General features: G+C 41.7%; 1 protein-coding gene across 4 annotated transcripts in view; it reads right to left on the minus strand.

Annotated features, from left to right (window-relative positions):
- NRXN3 (neurexin 3) overlaps positions 1-26928 on the minus strand; it is a gene marked incomplete at its 5' end in the record, with an annotated part of 994726 nt that overhangs the window by 717544 nt on the left and 250254 nt on the right. For all 4 annotated transcript variants that reach the window (XM_082000671.1, XM_082000673.1, XM_082000674.1 and 1 more), the window contains 2 exons: positions 13134-13517; positions 18294-18732. In XM_082000671.1, coding sequence (XP_081856797.1) covers positions 13134-13517; positions 18294-18732 — 823 coding nt within the window. The remainder of the gene's footprint in view (positions 1-13133; positions 13518-18293; positions 18733-26928) is intronic.

Consider the following 26928-nt stretch of genomic DNA (forward strand, 5'->3'; position numbering starts at 1 on the left):
CATCACTATGGCAGAGAATAGCATAAAATCCATTGCCAATGTGCAAAGATGGTCACAACAACGGTGTCAGACAGGTTACAGTTCATTGCCTGAACACATCTGTCACCTCAGCACTAAGCACGTTTCAGTCCCAAACACAAACAACTGTAATGCCAGGACCCTCGTATCTCCCCTGCCAGTTGTATCAGGGTGGTCCTTCTTCCTGCCCTGAACCCTCCTAGGCAGCCTTCACCAAGAAGTCTCTCAAGTGTGTAACCCAGGAGCAATGCTGAAGCAGGAAAAAACAATACACAGCCATCTGCAGGCACCCAAACAGATGCTGAGTTACAGCTCTTGGCATGCACAGTCTCTTCTGCGCCTAACAGGATAATCCCTTTTGAGGGATCCACATGGGAAAAGAAAGTTATGGGGGCCGCACAGTTTTAGTAGGATTTTGTTGATCAACGCTTGGATGGAGCACATTGATCTAGAGGATACAGGCCAGTATCCCTCCCTAATCTGAGCAACAGAGTGTCTGCGAAGAATGAACTCTCAGCAGAAGGGACGTGGCAGCTGTTTCAAAGCTGCTTCTCCTGGAAGGCTTACTGACTGAAGCTTTGCTGGTGGCACAGATAAGGGTATGAACTGTAGGCAACACACACGTACACAACACAAAGAAGGGTAAATGATCAGCATTTTAACTTTTAAGGCTTCTCTCAGAAAAAAAAAAACAGTGTAAAAGAGAATAGATGGTCTTAGCAAATAGTCACCAGCCTGCAGGAAAAGACAAAAGAAATCACTGCAGTGTAAATCAACCTGGAGAGAAATGCCTAAATGAGGATGCTGGTTGCTAATCTACATCCTGTCACTCTGACTTTACAGGCAAGTTAGCTCAAGGGACCATGTGTGCAAAAGCAGCCCCATAAAAGCACAGTATTTCTTTCCCACTCTCATCTGTATTCACAGCGGACCAGGTTTTCACTTTATGGCTGCAGTGTTCTTGTTTCTTCTGCAGGTCCATTAGCACTGTGCACGTTTCACAGTTAATACCAATTCCAGCCTACACTTTTCTGCCTTTTTTATTTGGACACAAGTCCTTCTGTCTGCTGGATTCATTACTCTTCGACATGGCTATTTGTGGTGTTCCTTTACTTTTTTTTTTTTTTTAAAGCAGTACAAGTGCCTTTGACTTTAAATAAAAAATAAAAAGATAAAGCAAAAACAAAGTAAGGTATTTTTTAAAAAGTGTAATAAATCATTTCTATTTCTCTTTACTGTAATCCTTTTTGTTTTGCCTTATTGTTTTACGTGAAAAGGTTGCAGACTATGAAATGATGCAAGAAAAAGACACTAGCCTTTTGTTCGACAAAGCTCTATTCATTCCTTCCCTTGTCCTCTTTTCCCACATCCCAAGAAATCTTCCAGGACATTGCTTGCCCTTCTGCACCAGACAGGAAAGTTGAAATTTGATTGCACTGGAAGGTGAGGTGGCAGAAGGAACCTGGCAGAGTTAGGGGAATGGCATACAAGCATTTGAACAGGATGCAGAACTGTGATGTGACCTCAGAAAAAAGCAGAGTGACAGACCGGCAAAGGAACGAAACTCCATCCCTGCTGAACTCTGGACCATCTGCCATCCCCTTCACCAAGGTGGCTAACGGCAGCTCCTTTACACCACAGCGGTGCTCCCAGCATCAGACTGGGACTGGTGAAAAATGAACTGCCAGCTATTACCTCTGCCTTACTTTATCCACATCCTCAGCTGACCAACCCTGTGTTCAACAAGAAGAAAAGCTGGAATTATTAAAAACACAGCCTTGAGTCAAGCACTTTGGCTGCAGTACTAAATCATCCTCTAGTAACACTTGACAGGGAAACGTTAAGACTGTCCTCTTAAGACAGAAAAGGCCAAATTCAGCACTGGTCCTCCAAGAGGACACAACAATCAAATGCAAATGCACAGATCTGCACACATCGGACATGGGGGCTAACCAGTTGAAATGAAGTAGCAGTGACTTTTGGGGTTTACATCAAAATGCCTACTGAAACCAAAGAGAACTTCACTGGGGAGATGGTAACAAAACCTTTGATGTTTCCATGGCTAGGCTTCCATATCTAGGAGCCAGATCCTGTACGTTGAGATTAGTGTAAAGACTCCAGATCTTTTGAAATGACTTAATACATCAAGAGTCTTTCCTTTGACCTCATTTTTCTCTTCAGTTACAAACATTCACAGCAGAGAGATTAAAAAAAACAAACCACAAAATACAATAAAAATATAAAATATTTTACATGTTTTCTGTATTCTTGTTTCCTTCTCACTATTTAGCAAGCACATGCCTTTTGCCATTCCCTTTTTCAGGGAGAAATCTTGCCCTAATGTGGCAGATGACTCATGCAGCACAAACTCCGTTTTGCTCTGTTCGGCTCAAAACCTCTTACTCTTCTCCCCGGGCTGGGTGGACTAAGCTGCCTCAATGTGTCTTCAGTAGTCACACAAGCAACAGAGAGGAAATCAGAGCTACAGAAGAAGAGTTCCTCCTTTCACCACTCTACTTTGCAGCTCTACCAAAGAGCAAGGTATCTTTGGTATCTACTTTGCAGCTCTACTAGGCAAGTCAGGAAGGCTGACCTTCCTTCTAATCTCTAATGCAAATACTCCTCCAAGAAATGAATAAGGTATATAAAGGATAGCTACTCTGTATATACTTCTCATTCTGAGCACAAGCTTAGAACTCCCAGAGCTGTCAATCTAACCTGCTTTTCAGCTGAGGGCTGAATTGTCATTTTCCATTTTTACTCATTTAATGAAAGGTAGCGGATAAAAATTCACTATTTAAAATACCATATTTTTCTTTTCTCAGCACTTTGAAATGGTGCCTGTGGGTATTGAGGCAGTCAGACTTAAAAGTCTGATGCCACATGACTCCGTTTGAATCCTAAGCTCTGGTGCTTTGATACAACTTCCAACAGCAATCCCCTCCAACCATCCCTGTCCTTCTGCTCCTTTTAGTGGTATTGCAACATGAAGGATTACAATTTTTCCTTGTTCAGAAATGGAAAAATGTTAAGTTGCCTACAAGAACACAAGATTAGGATGGTAGGAAACCCTTTACCCAAAGGGCCCAGGCTAACCAGAAGAGGACCTTGCCTTGACAGGCAGAACTTCAGAAGTCAACAGCTACAGGCCTTAAAAAATGGAAGCATTGCGATACCAACAGCACTTACTATGAAGCTGCATTACTTGTACATCCTCCCCGCTTCTCTATCTCTTCAGTGGGATAACTTTTGCATTAATGGGATGAATATCTCCTGAGTCTTAGGTTTTACCTATCCACCTACTCATCATCGATAATCATAACTAAGCAGGAAGTCACCCTGAAACTTGTATTAAGATTTATCAGGATACAGTTTCCTTCTTCTGCACCTTATCTCCCAATTTTAACCTCCTCATTCTCACTTACACCAAAAACAATGAGGAAGCTGGCAAGGAAGCAAGTAAAGATGATGAAAATTACCTTTCCTTTATGCATTCTCAGACCCTTTAGCAGAGGGAGTGAGAGTGGTTTTCCACTGGAGAGCCATACCTAGTGGGGAGATGGGGATTCACCAGGACCACCCTGTGAGCTGTTCTGTGGATTAACTGCCTATGAGAGAAGGCAGACAAGCCAAGCAGATCTGAGTGAGCCAATATACACCACCAAGTAAGACCTTTCCATGCTTTGGGTGATGGTTGTGCTTTTGCATATCCTTTTGCATATCCATATCGCTATTATGTGATATCCTTGCATATCACATAATAGTCTCATTCGATCAATCAAAGTGTCCAAAGGGTGATTGCCTATCTCCACATGGAGAGAGAGTCAATTAAGGGAGCATCATGAATGCCAAGTCTTTCCTCTTCCCCTGAGATGAATAGAGAAGAAGAAATGAGACAGAAAATGCACTGTGCCAGTGCCTGCCTTTCAGCTTGATGGCTTTGACTGGGCAAAGCGGAGAGACAGAGAAAGCTAATTTCACAGATAACATCTCCAAAGTCTATACAGTCATTTTAAATATTGGAAATAATTTTTCATGACAAATGAATCTCTTTCATCCTGGCCACTTCCATCAAGATATTCCCATTAACTGTAAGGACAATTGATAGTCTCAGCAGAAACACAAACTGGTCCAATTCAAGCATATGAAAAGGAAGAGGGGTATGAAGCCACAGGGAGTGAGATCAGCCACTGAGCAATGAAAGACTCAAAGATACCATGTAGTCTGAAGCAATTCCTGCACCCAGTGTCATCAGTTCACCTCTAGCCACCTGACAGATCACAACAGACATGGTGCATACTCAAAGTAAGCAAGCAAGCACATTCTGGATCGTACATGTGACATGCCATTATATAACTCCCAGCTGGGAGTTATCTGGGAAAGCTAGAATGAGAAGGTGAAAAAGTATTTCCTCTCTGCATGGTAACTTACCACTTCAGCTGATCCAAGTTTTAGTAAGCTCTACCTTCCCTTGATACATTGTGATTCAGGCAAAACTGACCTGCTATGACAAGCTATACTTTAATCTGAGAGTTACCTGAACAGCATTGTGCCTTGACTTATGGATGGGATGTATTTTGTGGCTTGCATTAGGGAGAAACCATTGCTCTGAGCTGCCATTTATAAACAAACATGCCACTACAATATTAGTCCCGTGGAAGAGGCCTATACTAACAAAAGTATAAGAAAACATTAACAAAATGTTCTTACTGATCTACCCATCTCTATCTTTTTGTTCAAGTGCTCTTTACAGGAGCTGACAGTAGCACAAAATCTAATTCAGTTTTGGATAATCATATTTCTTGAACTCAGAGGACCTTATGAAAGCTGCACTCAGCAATAAACAGCCAGAAACACAGAAGTTTAGAGAAAAACAGCAGAAATTATCTTCTTCTGTGGCATCAATTTCCATATTCAGATGAGATAAAGAGCACCTGGAGTACTAACAAATTCACATGCAGCATGGAATGCAGGAGTGGCCTTAAATATCAAGACCATATGATGATGGAGACAGGACAGAACACACACACAAAAAAATCATACCAATGTCATTATAAAATACAGGAGAGAGAATCAGTTGATTTTTATATGGTCTCAGATTTTCCAGTTGCTCAGCAGATGCTGTTGGAGATTGTCACATCAATGAGACTCTTCGAAGTTAAAGTTCAACAGCCTAAAGACCATGATGAAATGATCTTTTCCCAAAAAGTTGTAATCACCCTGACTGCAGAATTAACTGCACACTCTCCTGTACTGAGAATATCACAAAGGCATTACAAGGCAACAACCATGACTTGTCCTGGAAACAACATATATTCAGAGTGTCTTTTGAATGACTATATACATCTATGGACAATAAAGTTACCATGAGTTGAAAGTATCACAGTTATAAATCTACAGAAGTGAGAGACTCTTCATATTGTTTCTCTTCCACGTCCCACCTTGGCTGCACTGTCCTTATTGGAGCTAGTACAACATCTCATGAGCACCTTGGGAATTATTTGGATGTTAGAACAGAAGTTACCCCATGGTAGGCAAGGAAAGGATGCAGAGATAAAGGACACATAACAGCCTAATACAGCAGAATAACCTAGCAGTTATGCAACTAACCAGTAGCCTTCTATTCTGACAGCCAGTCATTAGGGAAAGATATGAGGGAGAAGCTCCAGGACAGCATTTCTTGAGCAGAAGAACTGTGTATGGGATATGCCACAGTAGTAGCTGCTTGAGCCAGCTGTAGAAGGAACAGCCACAGACATTACAAATGGATTGATGGCAAGTGAGAAAATTAACTTCTCGCACAAATGCCCTTAGCAAAAGCTAACATGCCTCAGAAAATGTTCAGTAGAGACTTTTCTATAAAATTAGTGAGGAACAAATTAAAATGGGTGTGAAGGGACTGTATGAACTCTTTTTCCAAATTCAAATGGAATATTTTTTCTGCAGTTTGGAGACATTTTGGGATATTGTACAATAGGGACCTATCTGGTACTAGTAAGCCATTGAACAGATGAGCTCTAGAACAGACCTTCTGATTTCTAACGTCTTTCACTTCATCTCATGAAAGCATAAAAATTATTCTGATGTTTTGACTTTCCTAAAGTCTTTGAATATTCAAGATCCAGCAAGGATTAAAAGCATTAAAACACTGCAGCAAAGGCTTTTCTCCTAATATGTTCAGCACCCCTGAGAACCATCAGTTCTATAAGAAAATCTATTCTCAGCAGTTATCTAGCATTACACTGCAGACTCGGAGGGTCTGGACAGTCCAAAAAGCATCAACACATTTGAGGTTTTTTTAGACAAACCTTCAAATACATAACCATCAAGCATCTTCAATAAAATAAAAAAGAAATCTATGCTGCTACCTGTGCTTGAGACAGCAAAGCATGCAGCACTTAAACCATCTACTAAATGATTTTGTAGCATTTCTTATTACCAGTAATTTTACAACATCTCTGTTTATTGAATATATAATGGGCAGACGTCTGTTGTCATTAAATTGTTCTTAGCAAACATTGCCGTAAAGGTACTTGGCAGATAATAAAATGTGTAGCCCTGTGCTCAACATCAGCATTGCCAACAGCAGGCACATTGCTGTTCACAAACAGTATGCCGCAAAGCACAGAAAAATCCTGGTTTGCTCAGGGTGGTAATTGTCCATCTGTGAGCAAACCCAAACAGGAAGAAACACTGGTTCCAGCCCCTGGGAGGAGAACTGGAGTGGGATATCTTTGTCTTGCTGCAATGAACACTGGGTGCAGCTCAGGGAAATGAAAGGGCTGAAACAAGACTTTTTTTTTCTCCTTAGCTGGAAAGGACTCAGGCTATGTCCAGTTCAGAGCAATTAACTTCAAAGGTTTGAAATCTAAACCTCAATGTCTTTTATTTCAGTCTTAAATGGTCATCAGTCTCATACCAACCTACATTTTCTGATCTTATCAGTATATACCTCTTAATAAAAAAAACCCCAAACCAACCTCTAGTCAAGGCAATTAAGTAGGAAAAAGCATTAAAAAGTGAGTGATCAACAATATTTTATTTTCAGTGGCCTAAAATGATCTAATTTTCAGTTGTCTTTGGCTTTGTGTCTTTCCCGGGCTTTTGCCCTCTGCGGTCCCACTCATAGTGTTTCAGTAGAAGGAAAGCAGCAGAACAGACCTCACGCACCTTTTTGAGCCCATGGCATTTCCACTGCAGCTACAGAAAACAGCTAATGTCAATGCAACACACATTCCCCTCCTCCTGCTTGTTTAATGCCAGGGCTTTGGGATCCTTTCCAGAAAACTCCATGGGTTGTGAGGAGGTACTTTTTTAACACAGCAAAACAGTACCTCATCCTCCACAAGCCAGATCCCACCTCCCACCTCTAACACTTTCGGTGCAATTAACAGGGGGCTGCTGTGACCTGATGCCACAAATGATGTCAGATACTAACAGATTAGAAACCAAAGGGTGCAGAAGACATTAAGTACCTAAAAAACACTAAAGATCTTTCTCTTTCACTGTAGCTGTACCAACTCGCCCTTCCCACCCTCCTGCATGTCTGTAACAGCCCTCCAGCCCTTCTTGCTATCAAGACTTGCAACTCACCCTAATTAGTACCGGGTTCAGTATGAGAAGGTAGTTCACATGCAACAGGAGGAAATTTGCTACCTGTTGCGTTGGAGAAACCTTTTTGTCAGTACCCTCAAAGCCTGCCCTATGTCTGATGACCAGAGAGCATTTGGGAAGTATTCCTTTGACTTTCAGATATTTTATGTCCTTTATTTCAAACTAACTAGCAAAAAGATAGACCTGTTGGGACAAAGTACTCTAGAACGTAAAGGTTGCACTGCAGCTACTGTTCTCTAATATTCCTGTTCTTGCCAAAACCCAAGGATGCACGAATGACTAAATATTAACAAGAGTACAAGCTCCAAGTTTTTTTCTAGTGCCTGACACACCACAATCCAAGACCATAAATTCCATTACAAATGCAACTTCACTGTGTCTGTCATCCACTTCAGAGAGACCCAAAATATGCCTTTCAGTTTAGGAGTTTTTCTAGCATGATTAAATCTTGCTCTCCATCACACATATTCCAATCAGCCATAACAGGAGTGCAGGAAAGCTCAGGGAGCAGGGGAGGTGAGAAGATTGTTACCACATTACAAGACACTCAGAGCTTCACTTGTAGGAGGAATTGTGTCCTGTATATTAGTTTCTTTTCTATTTTCTTCACTTTATGCCCCCATCCTAAACAAGATATCCATTTTTTTGTCAGTCTAGTAGCCTTGGCAGTTGGACTATCAATTCCTCTGCAGCACAGTTATCTTCTGGAGTGCAGCAATACTGAATTATCAGACCAAAATCTGATAATAAAATGAGACAGGCAAACGAACAGAAGGTGGCAAGCAGATCACATTGCTTTGACTTTCTTTTGAGAATCAACAACTTCCCTCCACTGACTGCACAGGCAACTTAGACATTTAGCACAGGTCATCATTGCAAGGCCTCTACTTTTTTTAATCTTAGAATACTTGTCCGAGGCATCTAAAGAAGGACGTCAGAATACTACTTTAATTGATTTCATGCCACTTGCAAAGCCAGCAGTCTTTTTTCCTAGCTTGGTGGACAGCCTCACCACCATTCCCTTCCAACAGCTACTGTGGAATCTCTAAAGTTTCAGAAACTCATCCAGATACTGACATGTTTATAGCAGCTCCTTAACTCTAACAGTGGCTCAAAAAGGCTCTTCTCACATATGATTTCCAAGATTGACACGCTGAACTAGATTGACATAGACAGTAGGATCAAGTGCACACCATTAGCAAGCTTGCAGACAACACCAAGCTGAGTGGTGTGGTTGACACACCTGAGGGATGCGATACCATCCAGAGGGACCTGGACAAGCTTGAGGAATGGGCCCATGTGAACCTCATGAAGTTCAACAAGGCCAAGGGCAGGATTCTGCACCTGTGTCAGGGCAACCCCTGGTATCACTACTGCTCACCGCAGGGGGGTTGGACTAGATGACCTTAAAAGGTCCTTTCTAGCCCAAACTATTCTATGATTCTGTGAAATACAGCATTATAAATGCAGACATGCTATACCTGGAAAGTGGGAGACAATGCAATGTCCATGTTTGATGTCTGTGTACTGTCCTATTTGGATACTCTGCCTTTTAAAATTTTCATGAAAAGAGTTACTTCCATTTTCCAATCTTGCTCCGTCATTAGTGTCAGGTATATTGCTAACACAGCCGGAATGGGACCTGGACAAGCTTGAGGAATGGGCCCATGTGAACCTCATGAGGTTCAATAAAGCCAAGTGCAGGGTCCTGCACACGGGTCAGGGCAACCCCCAGTATGTACAGGCTGAGGGATGAAGGGATGGAGAGCAGTCCTGCCAAGAAGGACTTGGGGTACTGGTGGATGAAAAGCTGGACATGAGCCAGCAACGTGCACTCACAGCCCAGGCGGCCAACAACATCCTGGGCTGCATCCAAAGAAACGTGGGCAGCAGGGCAAGGGAGGTGATTCTGCCCCGCTGCTCTACTCTACTGAGACCCCCACCTGGAGTACTGCATCCAGCTCGGGAGCCCTCGGCACAGGAAAGACATGGTGCTCTTTGTTGGGAGCGAGTCCAGAGGAGGGCCACAAAAACAATCAGAGGGATAGAACATCTCTCCTATGAGGACAGGCAGAGAGACTTGGGGTTGTTCGGTCTGGAGAAGAGAAGGCTCTGGGGAGACCTTGTTGCAGCCTTCCAGTACTTGAAGGAGGCTCTAAGAAAGATGGGGACAGACTTTTTAGCAGGGCCTGTTGCAACAGGAAAAGGGGCAATGGTTTTAAACTAAAAGAAGGTGGATTTAGACTAGATAGAAGGAAGAAATGTTTCACCATGAGGGTGGTGAAACACTGGCACAGGTTGCCCAAAGAGTTGGTAGATGCCCCATCCCTGGCAACATTCCAGATCAGGTTGGATGGGGCTCTGAGCAACCTGATCTAGTTGAAAATGTCCCTTCTCACTGCAGGGGAGTTGGACTAGCTGACCTTAAAAGGTCCTTTCCAGCTCAAACCATTCTATGATTCTGTGAAATACAGCGTCATAAATGTAGACATGCTATACCTGGAAGGTGGGAGACAGGCTTTACCTTTTGCAACAAATGAATCATCTGCTTCTCTCCCTGGAATTGTACACGTCTTTTGTATTTTTAGTACCTTAACTAAATATGTATGTGCTTTGTTTTGTGATAGCCATTTTCCTGGTAGCCAACAGGCATAGAATATTCTTTATTCTAGGCTCCCCTGCCCCTTAAGCCTTTACCTTAAATCTTGGGCTGCAAAACCCTTCCAAGAGTTACACTCATCTCTCTTTATAGGACAGAAGACTAAGGACTGAATAAAGTGAGACAGCCCTTCTCAGATAACAGACGGCAGACTGGAAAAGTAGGTCAGTAGCTTATTAAAAGAGCTAGCCTGCTCCTTCTTCATTCCTTCCCTTATGCACCAGCTTGGCTGCCCTCAGTCCTGTAGCAGCTCTAGTCACCATGCAGAAGTGCCATCATGGCACTTCCGGCAGACATGGCAGCATGTTTCACTTTGATTCCCTTCCCTCCATCTCAGCTTTTCTCCTCAGGCCAGCTGAAGTCAGGACTTGCAATAATCCTTGGGTGTCTGACCATGAGAATGAAAAATATCATTGCTAGCCTGCAATACTTTTGGTCATGGAGGCAAAATCACTGCGCACCAATGCAGTCACCTGATATCAACTAGTTGTATCAGAGCAGTATGAGGCTGTTATGTAACACCACAATGAATGTTATGGAGTCAAATACACTTCAATCTGTACAACTTTTTCGTGTATCCAGTCCACAAACATTTATTCCCTGTGAGCTGCTTCTTGTGAGGCCATGGAACCTCAGGTGTGAACGCCACATTTTGCCAGACACTGGGCCTAAACCAGTAAGGGGTCTGTGGTTTCTAGTTATAGACAAAATGAGTTTCTCAGGATTAGGACCTCTGCATACATCTTTTAAGTGATCCTGAACTACAACATTATTTAGTTAACCTTAAATATGCTCTAACACATATTTATTAGGATCTCAAGTTCTCACGCTGGTAGACATGCATTCATACATGTACCTGTCTTATTAATACTGAAATACTGATGCTGGCCAGAGCATGGCCAAGTTATGGATCTCAGGCCAGACGTGATATTCCTTTCCCCTAAATTAAAATGTTTACATGCCCTTAACCTACTGATTTCTTTTCACTGATAATAGGAGGAGTAAAAGGCAACACTCAGCTATCTAAAGGTACATGAGATGAATCCTTTATATCATTGGTTAGCTTTGGATTCTCTTCTGAGAGCTAGGTCCAGGAGACAGACATGAGACAGAGCCCAAAAAGTTCTGAATCACAGAGCTGGTCATTCCTAATACTAAATAAAAACCAAGGGCAAGCATAACTGCAATTTTGTGGGGGAACAATATATGAATTGTAGCGCTTCTTTTTATTACATCTCTCCATAACCTAATCACACAACAATTGACCAAAACAGTTCCCAAGGCTGTGGTTAAGAAAATCTCTGATGTTTTCCAGAACCTTCTAATCCAATGTAGTCTATAAGAGAGAACTGCTGAACTGACACTGGCATAGCCAATGACCATGAATCTTATATTTTCACCCATGTCCTCACAGCACAGATGGCAGTGTTGATGTTTCAGCTGTTTTAAGGATCACTGGCAATTAGCTACTATCCCTGCTTAGAGCAGCAGGCTACAAATTGCTGCCTGTGAGAGGCTTTATGAATGATCATATATATCGTGCTTTAAAACCTAAAAACCCCATCCTGTCTATAGGAAAAATTCTGGTCATTAACAAAAACTTCCTGCAAAGTAGAAAATCCTCTGGAGAGTGAATGAATTACAAATCTCAAGTCTGCCTAATCTTTTATGTACAGTACCTAACTTTCACGTTCTTTCTCGTAAGTGGTATGGTAATACCATCAATATTAAAAAAAACACACTGGGGCGGGGGGGGGCACTGAGTGGGAAAGGAGCTTCTCAAATATTTATTGCAAAAGATCAAAAATAACCAAATTTACAATTCTAAGACACATGCTGTAGCCATTAGGCCATGGTGCCAAGTAATGTCATAGAAAGAAGGGGCAGAAAGCCCTAAGATTCTGCTGATGGTTTATAGTTAATTCTTGGGTGTACTATGAGTTCAGTTCAGCCAGAATGCAGTGCTAATGGCCAAATATTAACAGAAGATTAGTTTCAACATAAAAAAACCACCCTTTAAGGAACATTTTCTTTTCTAAGTGGCCTTAGCCCCCATCTATTTTTTTTTTTAAAACACACTCACCTACCTCTTTCTGAAGGTGGCACCAGCACAGTAAGGACAACTACTAATGGAACCACATGGTATTTGAGATATATATAGCTCAGGTATCTTGCATTAGTAAATACCTTTCCATGTGGTCTAGAACATTAACGTTTTCCCTGCCTGTACCAGCATTACTTGTGCCTCATATTTCCAATCAGATGGCTTTAAATCACCAGTCAGAACAAGTAAGAATAAGATGCAGAGAATCTCCCACCATATCCTACAGATTTGCCTCATCAGAGGTGAACTTGGAGTTAACACTATCCCATTAGTTGGCTTTACTCATAAACAGCCATTGAGGAAATCCTACCATGCAAGAAAGAGGAAGACTAGACAGAACTGAGATACATCATCTGTCCCATGCAAGAAAAATACCGATAACTCATGTTCACACTTGGTACTGTTTCCAGTAATTTGCCTGAGACTTCTCATATGCAGTAACATTTTCTTCCCCAGGAGACAAACCATACTCAGCCAAATTAACTCTGGAACTTGAAGACAAGGACTTCAGAAGGCTTAGGGAGTGAAGTGGCAGATGAAGAAAGTAAGCTTGTGAAATGAAGGTGGAAAAAAATGGAAGGAAATTATCAGAGAAGAAAGCTTTCCTAGCGTGAGGACTGAAATTTGGCATTGGGAAGACCAACAAGGGCAGGGAAAGTCTCACAGAAACACTGGATTTTGTTCTAGTTCTCCTGCACACCTTCAGCTCTGTATAACTGAGGTCAGAAAACAGCTCACCTCGCTCACACGTTCTACCCCAATAGCCAGTGCCAGTGCAGTCACAAATGAAGCGGTTCCAACCATCCTTGCAGACTGCATTATTCTTGCACGGGTAGCTGTCACACTGCTTCGTGCTGAGGCGGGAGCAGGATGACTTGACTCCTGCTGCATTCTGTGCTTCTGCCAGCTGCCGGATGTTCTTGCTTCGTCCGTCGATGAACAAGTCTCGGATACAGCCAACGTAGCCGTAATTCAGCATTGCTGTCCAGAGCTCTGTGGGAAGGATGAGTCCTGCCCGGTTCTCAGGCAGCCCACCCAGGTACATGTCGCCTTCCAGATCTAGGATCTCACTCTCCCCACTAGCAGTGAATGGGGTGCGTCTGCTGTTCACTGATATAGTACCTAAATGAGGAGGATAAAGAGATATCAATCAACACTTTCACTTACCGCCTCAGTTTAGCTCATTTTTTTCCAATAACTGATTGAGGTTTAAGGTTCAGTGTCAGAGCACGAAGATTCTACTCTGCCCAAATACACTCCTAACAGAGTGTCTCCCACACAGCTCCCCCTCCTCTAGAACCACAGGCCATAAGTGCTTCCATGCAGTGATTGGATCATCATCTGTCTGTACCACAACTTGCATTTTAAGGTCGCAAGCAATAACAATACAATGACTTCATCCAGCAAAGCAAAGACTTACTGAGACTATACAGGAGTTTGATGGTATCAGGACTGGAGAAGAAAAAGATAAGTAAAAGAAAATCAATTCACTCTACAGAACTCTTGGAGAAAACACTTCATCAGTACCTCCAAGGCTGGATCTGGATGATGGGACTAAATAGACTCTTATTGAGTTTGTAGATGACATCAAATTGGGGAGAATGGTTGATGCGTTGGAGGAAGGACAGGGCTCCCATTCAGAGAAAACTTTACAAAACGTCTAATGTAAAACAACAATGATAAATACAAAATCTTACACCTGGGGCAGAATAACCTCACATATAAATACAGGCTGGAGACCAGCTGGGCTAAGGAGCAACTCCACAGGAAAGGACCTGGGGATATGGCAGACAACAACTTGAACAGGAGTCAGCAGTGTGCACTTGCAGTGACAAGAGACAGTGATCACAGTTGCAGCAAGGGAAACTCCAACTCTACAAAAAGGCACATTTTTCACCATGAGGGTGGTCAAACATGGGAACAGGAACCTCAGAGAGGTTGTGGAATCACCATCCTTGAAAGTATTCAAAACAAAACTACACACAGCCCTGCAGAAAACCTGGATTTCATCAGAGTTTGGACTAGAAATCTCCACAGGTCTGTTCCAAACAGAATTATTTGGTGGTTTTACAAAGAAAGTTAAGTATTCTAACTTCCATTTTACAAACAGGAAAATTGAGGCAGAGAAAGATACAGGTTATCTCTGAAGAAAAGTTTTTAAAATTGTAGTAGCTTCCATATGCTCCAAGCGAGATGTAAGCATACTGCACTGAGGCCATTCAAGAATATTCAAGAAGGCCTGTTTCAAGAAATTGTCTGAGTACATAAAATAATCAGAACATATAATACAGAAATATAATCAGAACTCATGAAACAGGTGCAGAGGAGCAAAGCGACTTGTTTAAGGTCAAACAGTGTATCCAAAGAAGAACAGGGAACATAACACAGGTCTCACCTCCCAGAGCAGCATACTCTTCAAAAGAGCATTCAGCAGCTTTGGTGACAGGGACATCTGCCCACCAGACACGCAGCTAAAATTCAGCAATTCGCTGTGCCTAGCTATAAATCATTGCATCCAATTGCCTTCGTCATTAAGATAGTCTATCCTCAGAGACAACCATCCAAGCTTTAGGATTAATTCCACATCACCGCATTTTTATCATACACCCCTATGATAAGCTGGGAGGGTTTAGTTAATAGAGTTAGCTCTATTTGGTGTCTCTGTGAAAAAGTGCAGTCGTGTACACATGCTCTTTTCTTCAGCTTTAATAGGTGTCGTCTTAGGGATCAACACATGTGACACAGAGACAAGGTATTTCATGTGTGTGATGTTCAGTAACAATTTAGCAATAATGTCAGAGGCAGCAGAGTGCCTGAAGCAACAGAGGTGTTGCAAATCAAAGGCTCAAAGAGAGCCAGGATTATTTGATGAATCATTTTGTAAAAACAAGCTGCAGCACCACAGACATTTTCCCGTTTACAAAGTAAGAAAAGAGAAGACGTGACGATACACCTACAGTCGTAAAGGCAGAGTGCCACAGAGCCACAGGATCACAGCCCTCCTTCCAGCATCTCCACTGCTACTCCTCAAAAGCAGCATGTGGAGCACGTATTGGTCAAAAGGCTAGAAAAAACAAAATACTGGAGGGCTGAGCTCCAGACAGCTCCAGCTACGGAGAAAACAAACACCGCCTGGAAAAGCCGCCAAAGATAAAGAAACTCCCCAAAACGAAGAAATTCTGGATACCAAGGAGAAGTGTAAAATCTGAAGAGAGTCGGATGATGAAAGGGAATAGGCTAGACAACAGCCTAAGCTTTCTGCGGTGTTTTGTACCCCGCAACTGTCCCTGCTAGCGCAGGGCTGAAGAGCAAACTGACACAAAATCCCCAGCTGCTGAGGGCAGAGCTGGCATACAAGGCAGTCGCAACCCGAGAGGAAGCTTTCCAGAAAGAATTTTAGTGTCTGAGGGGGTGGGACGACATGTGTGTTTTGTAGCCGATGACCGGCTGAAAACATTGCCGTGTGTATCGTGCTCAGTGTTCCCCAGCTAGCAACTGTGGCAGGTTTTGTGGACGCTTTGTAGGAGCTCTCCCCAAGGACAGAAAGGTTTCGGGACGCCCGGTGTCCACGTCCACGTTGTCTTCTTCTGTCAGACTACAGAGAGAAAAAAGCTTTTGTTGCTCTGGCACCCAACATAGACCAAAGCGTACACAAAGCCTAAGGGGACTAGAGGTGCCAGAGGTTATTTGAGCTCGACTGCCATGCTTCCCCAGCATTTGCACTCCTGCCTTAGTACCTCGCAGTAGTGAATATTTGGATTTTTAGGCTATTTTACTACGCTCAGCAGAGTATGAAGTTTTGGACTGTTTCAGAAATGGGAAGAAGAAGGGGAGAGATGACACCTAATAAAGGCCTGGCTGCTTTAGTAATGAGAATCAGAACCTCTAGGTCCTTAGCTATTAAACCCAAATGCTTTTTTTGTGTCCTGCATTAAGTTCATTATTTCATTTCAGTTTCTAGATGACAGGCATTCAAAGGGTAACCGTTCTCCAGTCTGCATGTGGGAGAAAAGCCAAGGTCTGAATTAAATCCTGAACTTCCTTCTCACACCTACCAAAAGTACGACTGCATAAGACTGGTTGATGCTTGCTAAAGATATGGTGTGAAGAAATCAATGCCAGTATCCTGGTTAACTAGGGAGACATCAGTGACTAGGACCATTAACCCAGTATTTGTCAGCAGAAAAATGCAATTTAAAAAAAAAAAAAGAAAAATAAGACGACAACACGTACAAATCTGTTCATTCTTCTTGAGCAAAGTGCTTTTAATTCAAAATCTGTTATCTCTAATCAGTGTCCAGGCCATCACAAACCTCCCTGCCAAGTGACAAACAAGTCAATCCTACAGTTCCAGCCACCAAGTAGAAATACCGCCTGTCACATCCTCCTAGTCCAAATGAATGTGTGTCCCTCTTCCTGTGCTTTAACAAACTTTCTCAGCAAAGGGCTTAGTGTTATTTCTGTTTCTTCTCCTTGTGCAGCTGCCTCTCCAGGGACCAGACAGTCCCTGAGTGAGCAAGCAAAACTGAAGGCAGTACTGAATGCGACTAATTGAGTTTATCCTTGGGAGTTAATTAAATTTTAGCAATTCTAAAGAAATCAAAGCTCCATTTATTTATTTATGGCTTCCTTTATAAAAATGTTATAAAATCGATGTCTTTAGGAGATAGCAATATATAACTGCACATATTAAGTCCTAGTAGAGCACCATGCCAAATACAAAAAAACTTCTCACTCATCAAAGAAAAAATTAGCTTCAGGCAAAGACCTGTTCAAACAGCTAGGCTTTGCATGGTATCTAAAAGTCAGCTCTTTTGAAAACTCAAGGGAAGCAAATTCTAGCACTGCATTCTCTCTACTGAGAGCTTTCTGCAACTGGAAACATAAAATTAGGGACCCAACACTATCTGGAGATCACCAGACAAATCCCAAGTCTGCTTGCAAATGTACGCAAAATTCCCTTTGAAGGGACATATGGCCAGGCTTTGAGATCCCAACAGGTCAGGAAGAATTCAGGTATAATCGTTCACATATTCTCAAGATGAAGTTACAATATTTGATTATTTTGTTCCCTTACGCAATTTCAGAGTACATCATGAGTATGTTAGCTTGATATCCAGTACTAGAAACAACCAAAACAATCTCTAGGCAATTGTGTGGTAGGTATATAATTAGAAATAAACTAAAACGTATTTTTTAATGAGAAGCTGCGATGAAAATAGGAACATCCACTGAATATTGACTCAGATATTTAGACTAAACTTTGGCATCCAAGCTGAGACTAAAGAAATCGAACTAAAAATTGCAAGACACTAAAGGAAACAGAAGAGGATGAAAATGTTGTCTTGTCACCATAATTTTGTCACTGGTTGTACCCATTAATTTTATTTTCCTCATTACAAGATCCAAACCCCCTGTTCTTTGTAAAGACACAAGATCCAGGAGAAAATGATAATATTAGGTCACAACAATAAGTTCTCATTTGGGTTCTAGTAAGTTCCTTTTTGAACAGAAACCCAAAAGTAGATCAGTGATAATTTCTCAAACCAAGAATGAAATAATAAAGATTCGAAGGATCTTGAACCTTACCATGACCTATAAAGAAATTATCACTATAATTATGTACACAATTGCAAAGATAGATCCAGAATATCTGAAGATTGTATTACTGTTAATAGACTGCCTCTATGGTATGTTACCTGAAGTTCACACTAAACATTTAATGAAAACCTAGCCATTCACATCTTTGCTTTGCTGGATAAATATCACCAGAGCAACACTAACATCTGTAAGAAGACGACTCCTATCTAGCAGGCTTTGAGGGTTCTGAGAACCAATACAGAACCCTAGATCTAGATCTGAATGATCAATCTACTTAAGAAAAAGCCCTCACTCTACCTGATCTTCCATCTCGTTGAATATCCACATGATACCACTCTCCATCATTGGCTTTCTTCTGGGTGGCCTTGACTTTAATGGTCCCAGAGCCCATGTCCAGCAGCAAATAGAGGTTCCCATCTAGAAGCTCAACTGCAAAGAAGTCTACCTTTGTGTTTTTCTGGCTCCTGACATCTTTCCTCTCTTGAGGCTTGCCGTGGGTGAATAGGATCAGTCCATTGGGTTCAGTGGTTCGGAAGTCAAATGAGATGGAGCCCATCCTCTTGGTATTCCATTTAGGGAGACTAATATAGGCCTCAGGTGTCTCAAAGCTGATGGGATCCAGTGTAGCCACGTTCTCACATACAAATTTAACTTCCCCGTAGATCTTCATCTTAGTATCACCAATCCGTGCCAAGCGAGACAGCTCCAGACGAATGTCATTATTCTTATAAACAACCTGCCAGACACAAGGAAAAATATCATACATCAATCCTGCATACAGTACAAATACCCCAATTACTTTCAGCCATGGGAGATAAACTTCTCCCAAAAGGTAGTAGGGAGCAGAAAGGAGACCATGCAAGAGTCTGACATGATGACAGAGAGAGCGAGCAGAACCAGGAGTGTGTATAGAAATGACAGCAATGGGTACTTTGTGATGACTATAGATCAAATAGGCAGGCAGAAGAGAACATTTAACTGAAGGACAGTGAGAACAATTAACTCTACCACAGACCCACTCTGCTGTAAAAGCTTTTGTACATAAAATACAGTGTGTGTCTGGTATCATGCTGTTGCATTTGCGTAAATCTCATACAAAATACATAACAAAGTGTAAACTCCATGTCCATCTCTGCTAGCCACAGCAGGGAACTCTGTACCACCACTGTCATTTCTCTATTATTCCTATGAGCCTACTTAACTACTAGGCGAGAGATACAAATACATTTTAAGCAAGTTGCTGTCAACTGTTGGTGATTGCCCTGTGGCTCCACAAACAAAGACTCAAAATGTCTCTGACCAAGAAATGTTAGAAGACTACAGGCACAAACGTGCTATGGAGATATCTACATAGCTTACAGTCACTTCAAAAAAACATAAGCTCTCTGTGTTAACACACAAAAGCCTGTACATATTTAGTGCCTGAACCCTTACACTTCTGGTTAAGAACCAGAACTCTGGACTCCATGTGGTGCTACATGCATGGAAATTACCCAAGAGAAGTCTCGTGCACAGGCAAGCACTCTTCAGCATGCCTGGCTTGCTCAGGAGTCCAGACTTCCTGCCCTTCTCTTTCTCATAGGTACAGAATTAAGTCCTTGCAATGAGGACTTCTCTCTGCCCCGTGTCGTTCTCACAGAGGCAGGGACCAGAGAAGGCACACAGCTGAAGTGTTTGTAAACTGTACTTTCTCTCAACCACTTTCCACACACAATTTACAGCCCACGGCACAAGCTGTAATTCCTCCCAGCAGAGGACAGTATTGACCCACAATAGCTCGTTCTGCTCCAATTCCCAATAAAGCGCTCTGCCCTCGCACAGACTTCAAAAAGATCAAGTCTAATAATATCTACAACAGGAATAAAATATATTTTCAATTTGTGGGACTGTAGTAGTTTCATTCCACGGATTAACCGTGTCAAATGCACTCACTAGACAGACCATACACCTCCTTCCAGTGACTCAGCAGGGCTGTGCATTGCAGCCTCCCCCTTCTTGCCAGGCAACGAGGTGCACCTCAGCCAGACAGCAGAAGCAAGCCACAGCTACATCCATACCCAGGAAAGGCACATATAAGAAGTGTGAGATGTAATCCATGTAGCTATCTGGACTGCCCAGGACTTCTGAATGTACTTTGTATGTGCAGCAAGTCCAGTGCTTTCCACAAACACTATTTGTGAGCACTGCATGCGCTCCTGTCTCTGCAACTAAAAGAAATGGGAGCCAAGGATACAGAGGAAAATAAATACACGAATTAAGTGAATGGACCAGGATGTTTCATGAGGATAGCCTGAAAAGGCCAGGGCTCTTCTATCTGGAGAGAACTGAGAAATAATCATAGAATCACTAAGGTTGGAAAGGACTTTCAAGATCATCAAGTCCAACCGTTAACCCGACACCACCATGGCCCCTAAACCATGTCCTGAAGTGCCACATCCACACGTTCTTTCAATACTTCCAGAGATGGTGACTCCACCACCTCCCTGGGCAGCCTGTTCCAATGCTTGACCACTCTTTTAGTGAAGAAATTTTTCCTAATATCCAATCTAATATGATTGAAATTTACAGAAGACAGTGAAGATGAATGTAGAACTGCTCTTTGCCAAATCCAGCAATAATAGAACCAGAGGCACGCATTAAAACTTGTAGGATATCAGTTTAAAATGGATTTTTAGAAGTACTTATTTACACAGAGGGTAGTAAACTTCTGGAACTTGCTGCCACAGGAGGTTGTGGAGGCAGAGAGCATGTGCAGGCTCAAAAAGAACCGGAAAGATAAACTGACAACAGGTTTACAAACTGATATTAAAGTGAAAAGGAATGGATGAACCTTCTAATGATCCTAATCCTATAGCAGCAGCTGCTGTGGCAGCTTAAGGGAGAACATGCCGCTGATAGTAGCCATGCTCACGTTGTCCATAAATAGCACTTGCAATTACCACTCTTGGAGGCAGAACGCTGGGTAAATGGATTGACTGTTTTTCAGGCCCACTAGGGCTTTTCGCATGTTCTTAATGAATCTACGCATACAGTAGGCTCTGCACAGTCTACTCCTTGTCCCGCTGCAGGGATAGCCTGGGAAAGAGGATAATTGGCAATGGGCTCCTGTGGACAGAGTCCTTCTGACAGCGCTTACATATGGGACTCCCTGACTGCTATGACTTTGGTGCAACTTTGCATTTTTGGTTTCACCCCAGTATGAAGTTGCTTTGGTGGGCAAAAGAATGCCAGGTCTGCACAAACTATGACTTTTAACGATCCTGACATAGGAGAACTGCCCTTATAGAATACTACTAGCAGTTGCACAAACCAACTCTCCTCTAAACTGTATCATCAAAATCTTGACCCAGCCTCTCCAGAAGAGCAGAAAGGTAGCAGAATACCCTATATATGATTGATGGCTCATACCAGGTTGTGTCTAGCTACGACTCAAAGATCTGCTTTTAGCAACGTCTACAGGTTTTTGGTAGAAGGAATAAGTTTGCATACACATAAACAGGTTCGACTCTCAGCACTATAAACAAAAGGATAAAAATAATCTTTGCCAGGTGAATCCTGAGCAGGAATAGAGAGACAACAGCATCTCTGGCTTGGGCATGAAACACTGCCTTACAGCTTCTGATATCTGCAGTTCAACTGTTAAACCAAAGGTTCAAGAATGAGAAAAGTGAATGTAATTAAAGGACTGGAATGCATGTCCCATAGTTAAAAACATTCAAATTCAATCTGCTTAATAGATAGAGGTTAAAGGGTAACTTGATTACAATCTATGAGTACCTGCAGAAAATAGAATTTGGCAACAGAGGACTCTTCAATCCATGTGACAAAGGAATAATGGGATCTGGGGGCTAGAAACTGAAGTTAGAGAAATTCACATTTTAAAATATTATGACTTATTTTTACATGAGGGTAATTTGCTACTACAATAATTTACTACAGGTTATGGTGTGTTCTGTGCTACTGGCAAACTTTAAATTAAAACAGTATCTTGTTTTCTCTAAAAGACATAGTGAGACAGGAATTAATTATATAGCAAATCAGTCTAGATTATCATAATGGCTCTTTCTGGCCTCATAACCTATGAATCTTTGTGTTTTAATGAAATCAACAGATGCTTCAGTGCAGTTTTACAGGATAGATGAAACACATCCTTCCCAAACGTTAAAACTGCCTGCTGAAGGAGAAGAAGGAGAAGATGCTTGTGTCTGACTTGCCACCAGTGCTTTCACTGAGGCTTTTTTTACATTTGTGATCCTACCTCGCAGCTTACCATTAAAAAGGAAGGCAACTAAAAAGCCTAGGGCAAACAACTTGATTCGACAGTTCTAAACATACGAGCTTCGATGACTACTTTGTTAGAGAGTCACCTGCTGCAAGCCAGAGAAGGAACATTTTCACTGAGAAAGCTGTCTGCCAGCAGTACAACCTATCATCTGCATAAGACTTCCTACCTCATATTCTTATTTTGCCAACCATCTCTGAACTTGAGAGATTTTCAGGATATATCAAAATACTGATTGAAAGCCATACCTCTAACTCCACATGAGGCCATGATTTACTCAGAGCACAGTCCCCTCACTAGGACATTGCCTTCTAGGGCCACTATGGGACATGGCTTCCATAACATATAAACACAGCAATGAAAGCAGTGCCCATGATTTGCCTGCTTTTATTAGACGGCTTTCTGAATAAAGCTGATCTTGCCTGTTTAGAGACCAGCTTGATTTCGTCCCATGCCCGATAGGTGTATCAGAGAGAGTCAAGATGCCTAAAAGAGTCGGGCAGATGATTCCTAGCCGGGGGAACACACACATCTACTTTACAGTTATCCCTGGAAGGAAGGTAGAAGAAGGAAAAGGGAAGAAAATGACTGGCACAAGCCATGCACAGAGCATTGGAAAAGTAACCTTTATGCTTCCAATCTTAATATTTCAAACCCAAAACTGGAACGACAAAAGGGTTTTCCTTTTTCCATGGGAACTGCTTCTGAAAACACTTTAACAGAGCAATATTTTGAGTGTTCAATCTGTCTTTGTTTAATGAAATGGACCAGTATAAATGGATGTTCAGGGGTGGGGTAGTCCAGATACACACAGTCTCTGAGAATCAGCAGTAGAATTCCATGATATCCGAGACATTTGCAGGGATAAAAAGATAAACAGTAAATTGGGTTTCCTTTTAATCTGCTGAGAAAGAGGAGTTTGTTTTAAGCTGAGCTAAAACAAATTGGCAATCTAGTTTTGAGGTTTCTGAAAAATGGCAACTTTGCAATTCTGAAGCATTCAAGGAATTTTTCCAGCTAAATTTATAAGAAGCTTCACTCATGGGTTAATGAGAGCTCTAATCATATAGCTTTTCACAATGATGAAAAGCGTCTCTCTGCAATCAAGTGAAGATGCAGATAGACAGGGAGCAACAAAAGTGAGGAAAAATGATGTACAAGATTTGGCCAGTAGCCAATATAAAAATTCCTCTCCACGTTGGTGCTATCAAGCAGCAAACATGGGTTTTGGTGCAGGCCGGTCAGAGGCATGCTCCAAAAGGGAATAGCCATTGGTAGCCTGGTGAATTAGATGATGACCATCATAAGAAAGGGCAATAATCTGAAGGGTGTGTGAGTTTAGCAACTATGAAGAGCACTTCTGAAGTTCAGCCATGTTGTTCGCCTTCTGCATCCTGTATATCACTGATTGCTTTTTTTCTGTCACAGGCTGCCCATATCACTTCTCAGGATGGCTAACTGTGAGACACTCAGCCTAGAGCCTTTCTAACACCTCCTTAAAGGCACCTGCAACAAAAAAGACAAGTTCCTGCAGCTTAATAAATCACAGTTTATCAGCTAGTTTACCAGAACTACGTGTTTCTAGTCCGCCCCAACCAACAGCAATGCTTTACTTGGTGTTTGGGATGGACTATGCATGCAGCGATCCAAGGCGTCAGTGACTGCAACTAAAGCTCCTATACTTATTTAAAGAACTGTATGTGGACTATGCATACCTCTTCTAAACATATTTGATGGTTCATTGGGATAACAACTGTATTCAGGTGCTTACATAAACATAATCACCATTCACCACACTGCAGGAGTTAATTTACCTGTCATGAAAAACAATACAACCAACATTGATGATAAGTAACTGAAACCAAACAAATAAGACTCAAGTATGATTTGTGCTATTTGGCTAACTTAATGCAATCCTACAGTTCATCTGAATAACGTTTAAGAAAGAACATGTGTTTATCTAGCTAAAAATAGGAATAGGGCGAGTGGAACGCTTAAACAATAAGGCAGAACTATTTCAAGCTTCCCTATTTCAAGCTTCCCTGCAAAATTTTTTCCACCTTATAAATCAATTATAGGTTCTGAATAACTTCAAGTTTTATAGAAAACTCCAGAAGATAAAAGATTGATTTAGCTTCAAAAGAATTAGAGGAAGATACAGAGAAACATTCCCTGAAGTAGGAGACAAAGAAAAAGAAAAGGCCTTCAGGGTGCCCATAAAAAAGGGCTGAAAAAGACAGGGTGGAATTTCTTCAGCTGGTTGTCCTGGTTTCAGCTGGGATGGAGTTGTTTCTTCTTCCTGATAGCTGGTATAGTGCTGCGTTTGGATTTGGTATGAGGATAATGTTGATAACGCACTGATGTTTTTAGTTGTTTCTAAGTAGTTGTATGCCTTATACTCAGCCAAGGACTTTTCATCTCCCCACGCTCTGCCAGCGGGGAGGTGCACAGGGAGCTGGGAGGGGGCACAGCCAGGACAGCTGACCCAGGGTGGCCAAAGGGATATTCCCTACCATATAACGTCATGCCCAGTATAGAAACTGGAGTTGGCCGGGGGTGGGAATCACGGCTCAGGAATGGGCTATTGATCACCAGGTGGTAAGCAATTGTTGCATTGTGCATGACTTGTCCTTGTATGTTCCTTTACCATTATTATTATTGTTGTTGTTACCATTGTTGTTTGCTCTTCTTTTGCTGTCCTATTAAACTGTTTTTATCTCAACGCACGAGGTTTTTTTCCCCAGTTCGCTTCCCCACCTCAGCTTGTGGAGAGGAGGTGAACGAGTGGCTGTCTGGTGCTTAATTGTTGGCTGGGGCTTAAACCACGACACTGGTCTAGTGAGAAGACAGTAAAAATAATTATTCAGAAAGAGTTTTATGATGAAAAATAACATTTCCTTAACAGATACTGAGGACAGAGAACCCAATACTTTATTGTGGTCACAACTGTCTTTTAAGTCAAAAAATAAGCTCCTGCTTTTCATGAGAATTCAGGACATTTGAGTGTGTTTGCAGTTACTGCAGAGCTAACACCAACCCAAATAATTCACAGGGTATCCCAGAGCAAGCTTAAACAGATTAAGGCAGACCAAGGTCCATCTTGCTGCCTTATCTTTGGAATATACGAAGACAAAGACCAAACATTCCTATGTATGCCTTTTTGGAATAAGATCAGGATTTTTTGCCTTACAACCAACCAAATATCATACAAACGAGAGAGATTCCAAACCTGTAATGAAAGAAGAAAGAAAAAGAAAACTTTTGGGGAAAAATAAAAAAGTTGCTTTACAGCTATTTATTGAGCTTCTAATATGTGTCTAGAGATTGTACGATATGTTTTTGCATATATTGAGCCCACTGCTTCTCAAGTTAACTATGAAGATTGCTAAGTAAATAAGATGTCAAATGCTCTACAGCCTTACTTATTCTTGGTGTTGCATTGCAGCATCCAAAGTACAGAAAAGTAGGGTTGTGAAATGACCTACTTCTTGGATTCCTTCTTTTTAATAGGGACAGAAGGACATAAAAACAGTATTTATTTTATCACGTGGGTGGATTTCTGTATCCTCCATGCTGGGATACACTGACTGTTAATTCATTTGGTCTACTGTTGGAGAACATCTTGACTTCAAAGATTTCAAAGATTCCATAATTGCACTGAGAAACAAACATGATTGGAACATTAGAAATTACATATATTCATTTGGGAAAAATGGCATGATACTGTACACAGGGGGAAGAAACCTTCATAGTTTCAAAAGAAATAGTGCTGAAGGATTCTATGTCAGCGTCAAAGACTAAAGTAATTTCCTCATCTACTGAAAAGGCACAGCGCAGGCAGCAGTAAGACAAAGTAGAATTGGTTGTAGCATAGACTATGATTTGAGGATGAATGCTCTTTTGTGGTGGAAGTGTCAAGTCATCTTCTCTCCTTGTTGCAGAGACTTCAAGTTCTGAAATGAGGGAAGAAAGGGATCACAAGAGATAAGGTATAGTTTCTGCATCTCTTAAAAATATCACCTTTCCATGGACTTTCTAAGCAATGGTGAGAAAGCCATCAAATCCCAAATATTTTCAGAAATATAGTCCTCATATCGCTGTGGCTAACTTGAGGTGATGGAATTTGTTTTGCAGAAGTGCTCATTTTGATTTTGACTTTACTGCTAAAGCTAAAAGACATAGTCTGAGAAATTACTTCGATTTCTCAGTCTGTTCCTAAAATCTAGCTGATCCTTCTTAATACTTAGGTGAAAAAGTAACCGACTGGTACTTGACAGTAGTAGAGTTCACCTCTGTGTCACAGCAGAATGTTTAAGGCATTTCACTGTGGATTCAGTGCACAAATTTGAACTGCCCTCCACCTTCACGTTCTATTCAACTACCATCTGGTCTACTAACAGAGAAGAATAAAAGCTGCAGGACAGGGAAGCCAAGAAAGTCAGCTATGATGCTCCTTCCTTGTGCTACAGGCCATAGACACAGGCATACTTCATACTAGTCCTGAAAAGCTACTTGCACCTTGGACGTGTCGCTGGATAAAGGTATGTCAGTATTTTACAAATATTCATGAATATGTAATAATGAGGAAATTCTGTGTTCTACACTGAGCCTGCACAGTGCAGAGAAAAAGGCTCTGTGCAAAGAAGACAG

This window comes from Phaethon aethereus (genome assembly GCF_964289735.1).
Source record: "Phaethon aethereus genome assembly, chromosome: 5".
NCBI lineage: Eukaryota > Metazoa > Chordata > Aves > Phaethontiformes > Phaethontidae > Phaethon > Phaethon aethereus.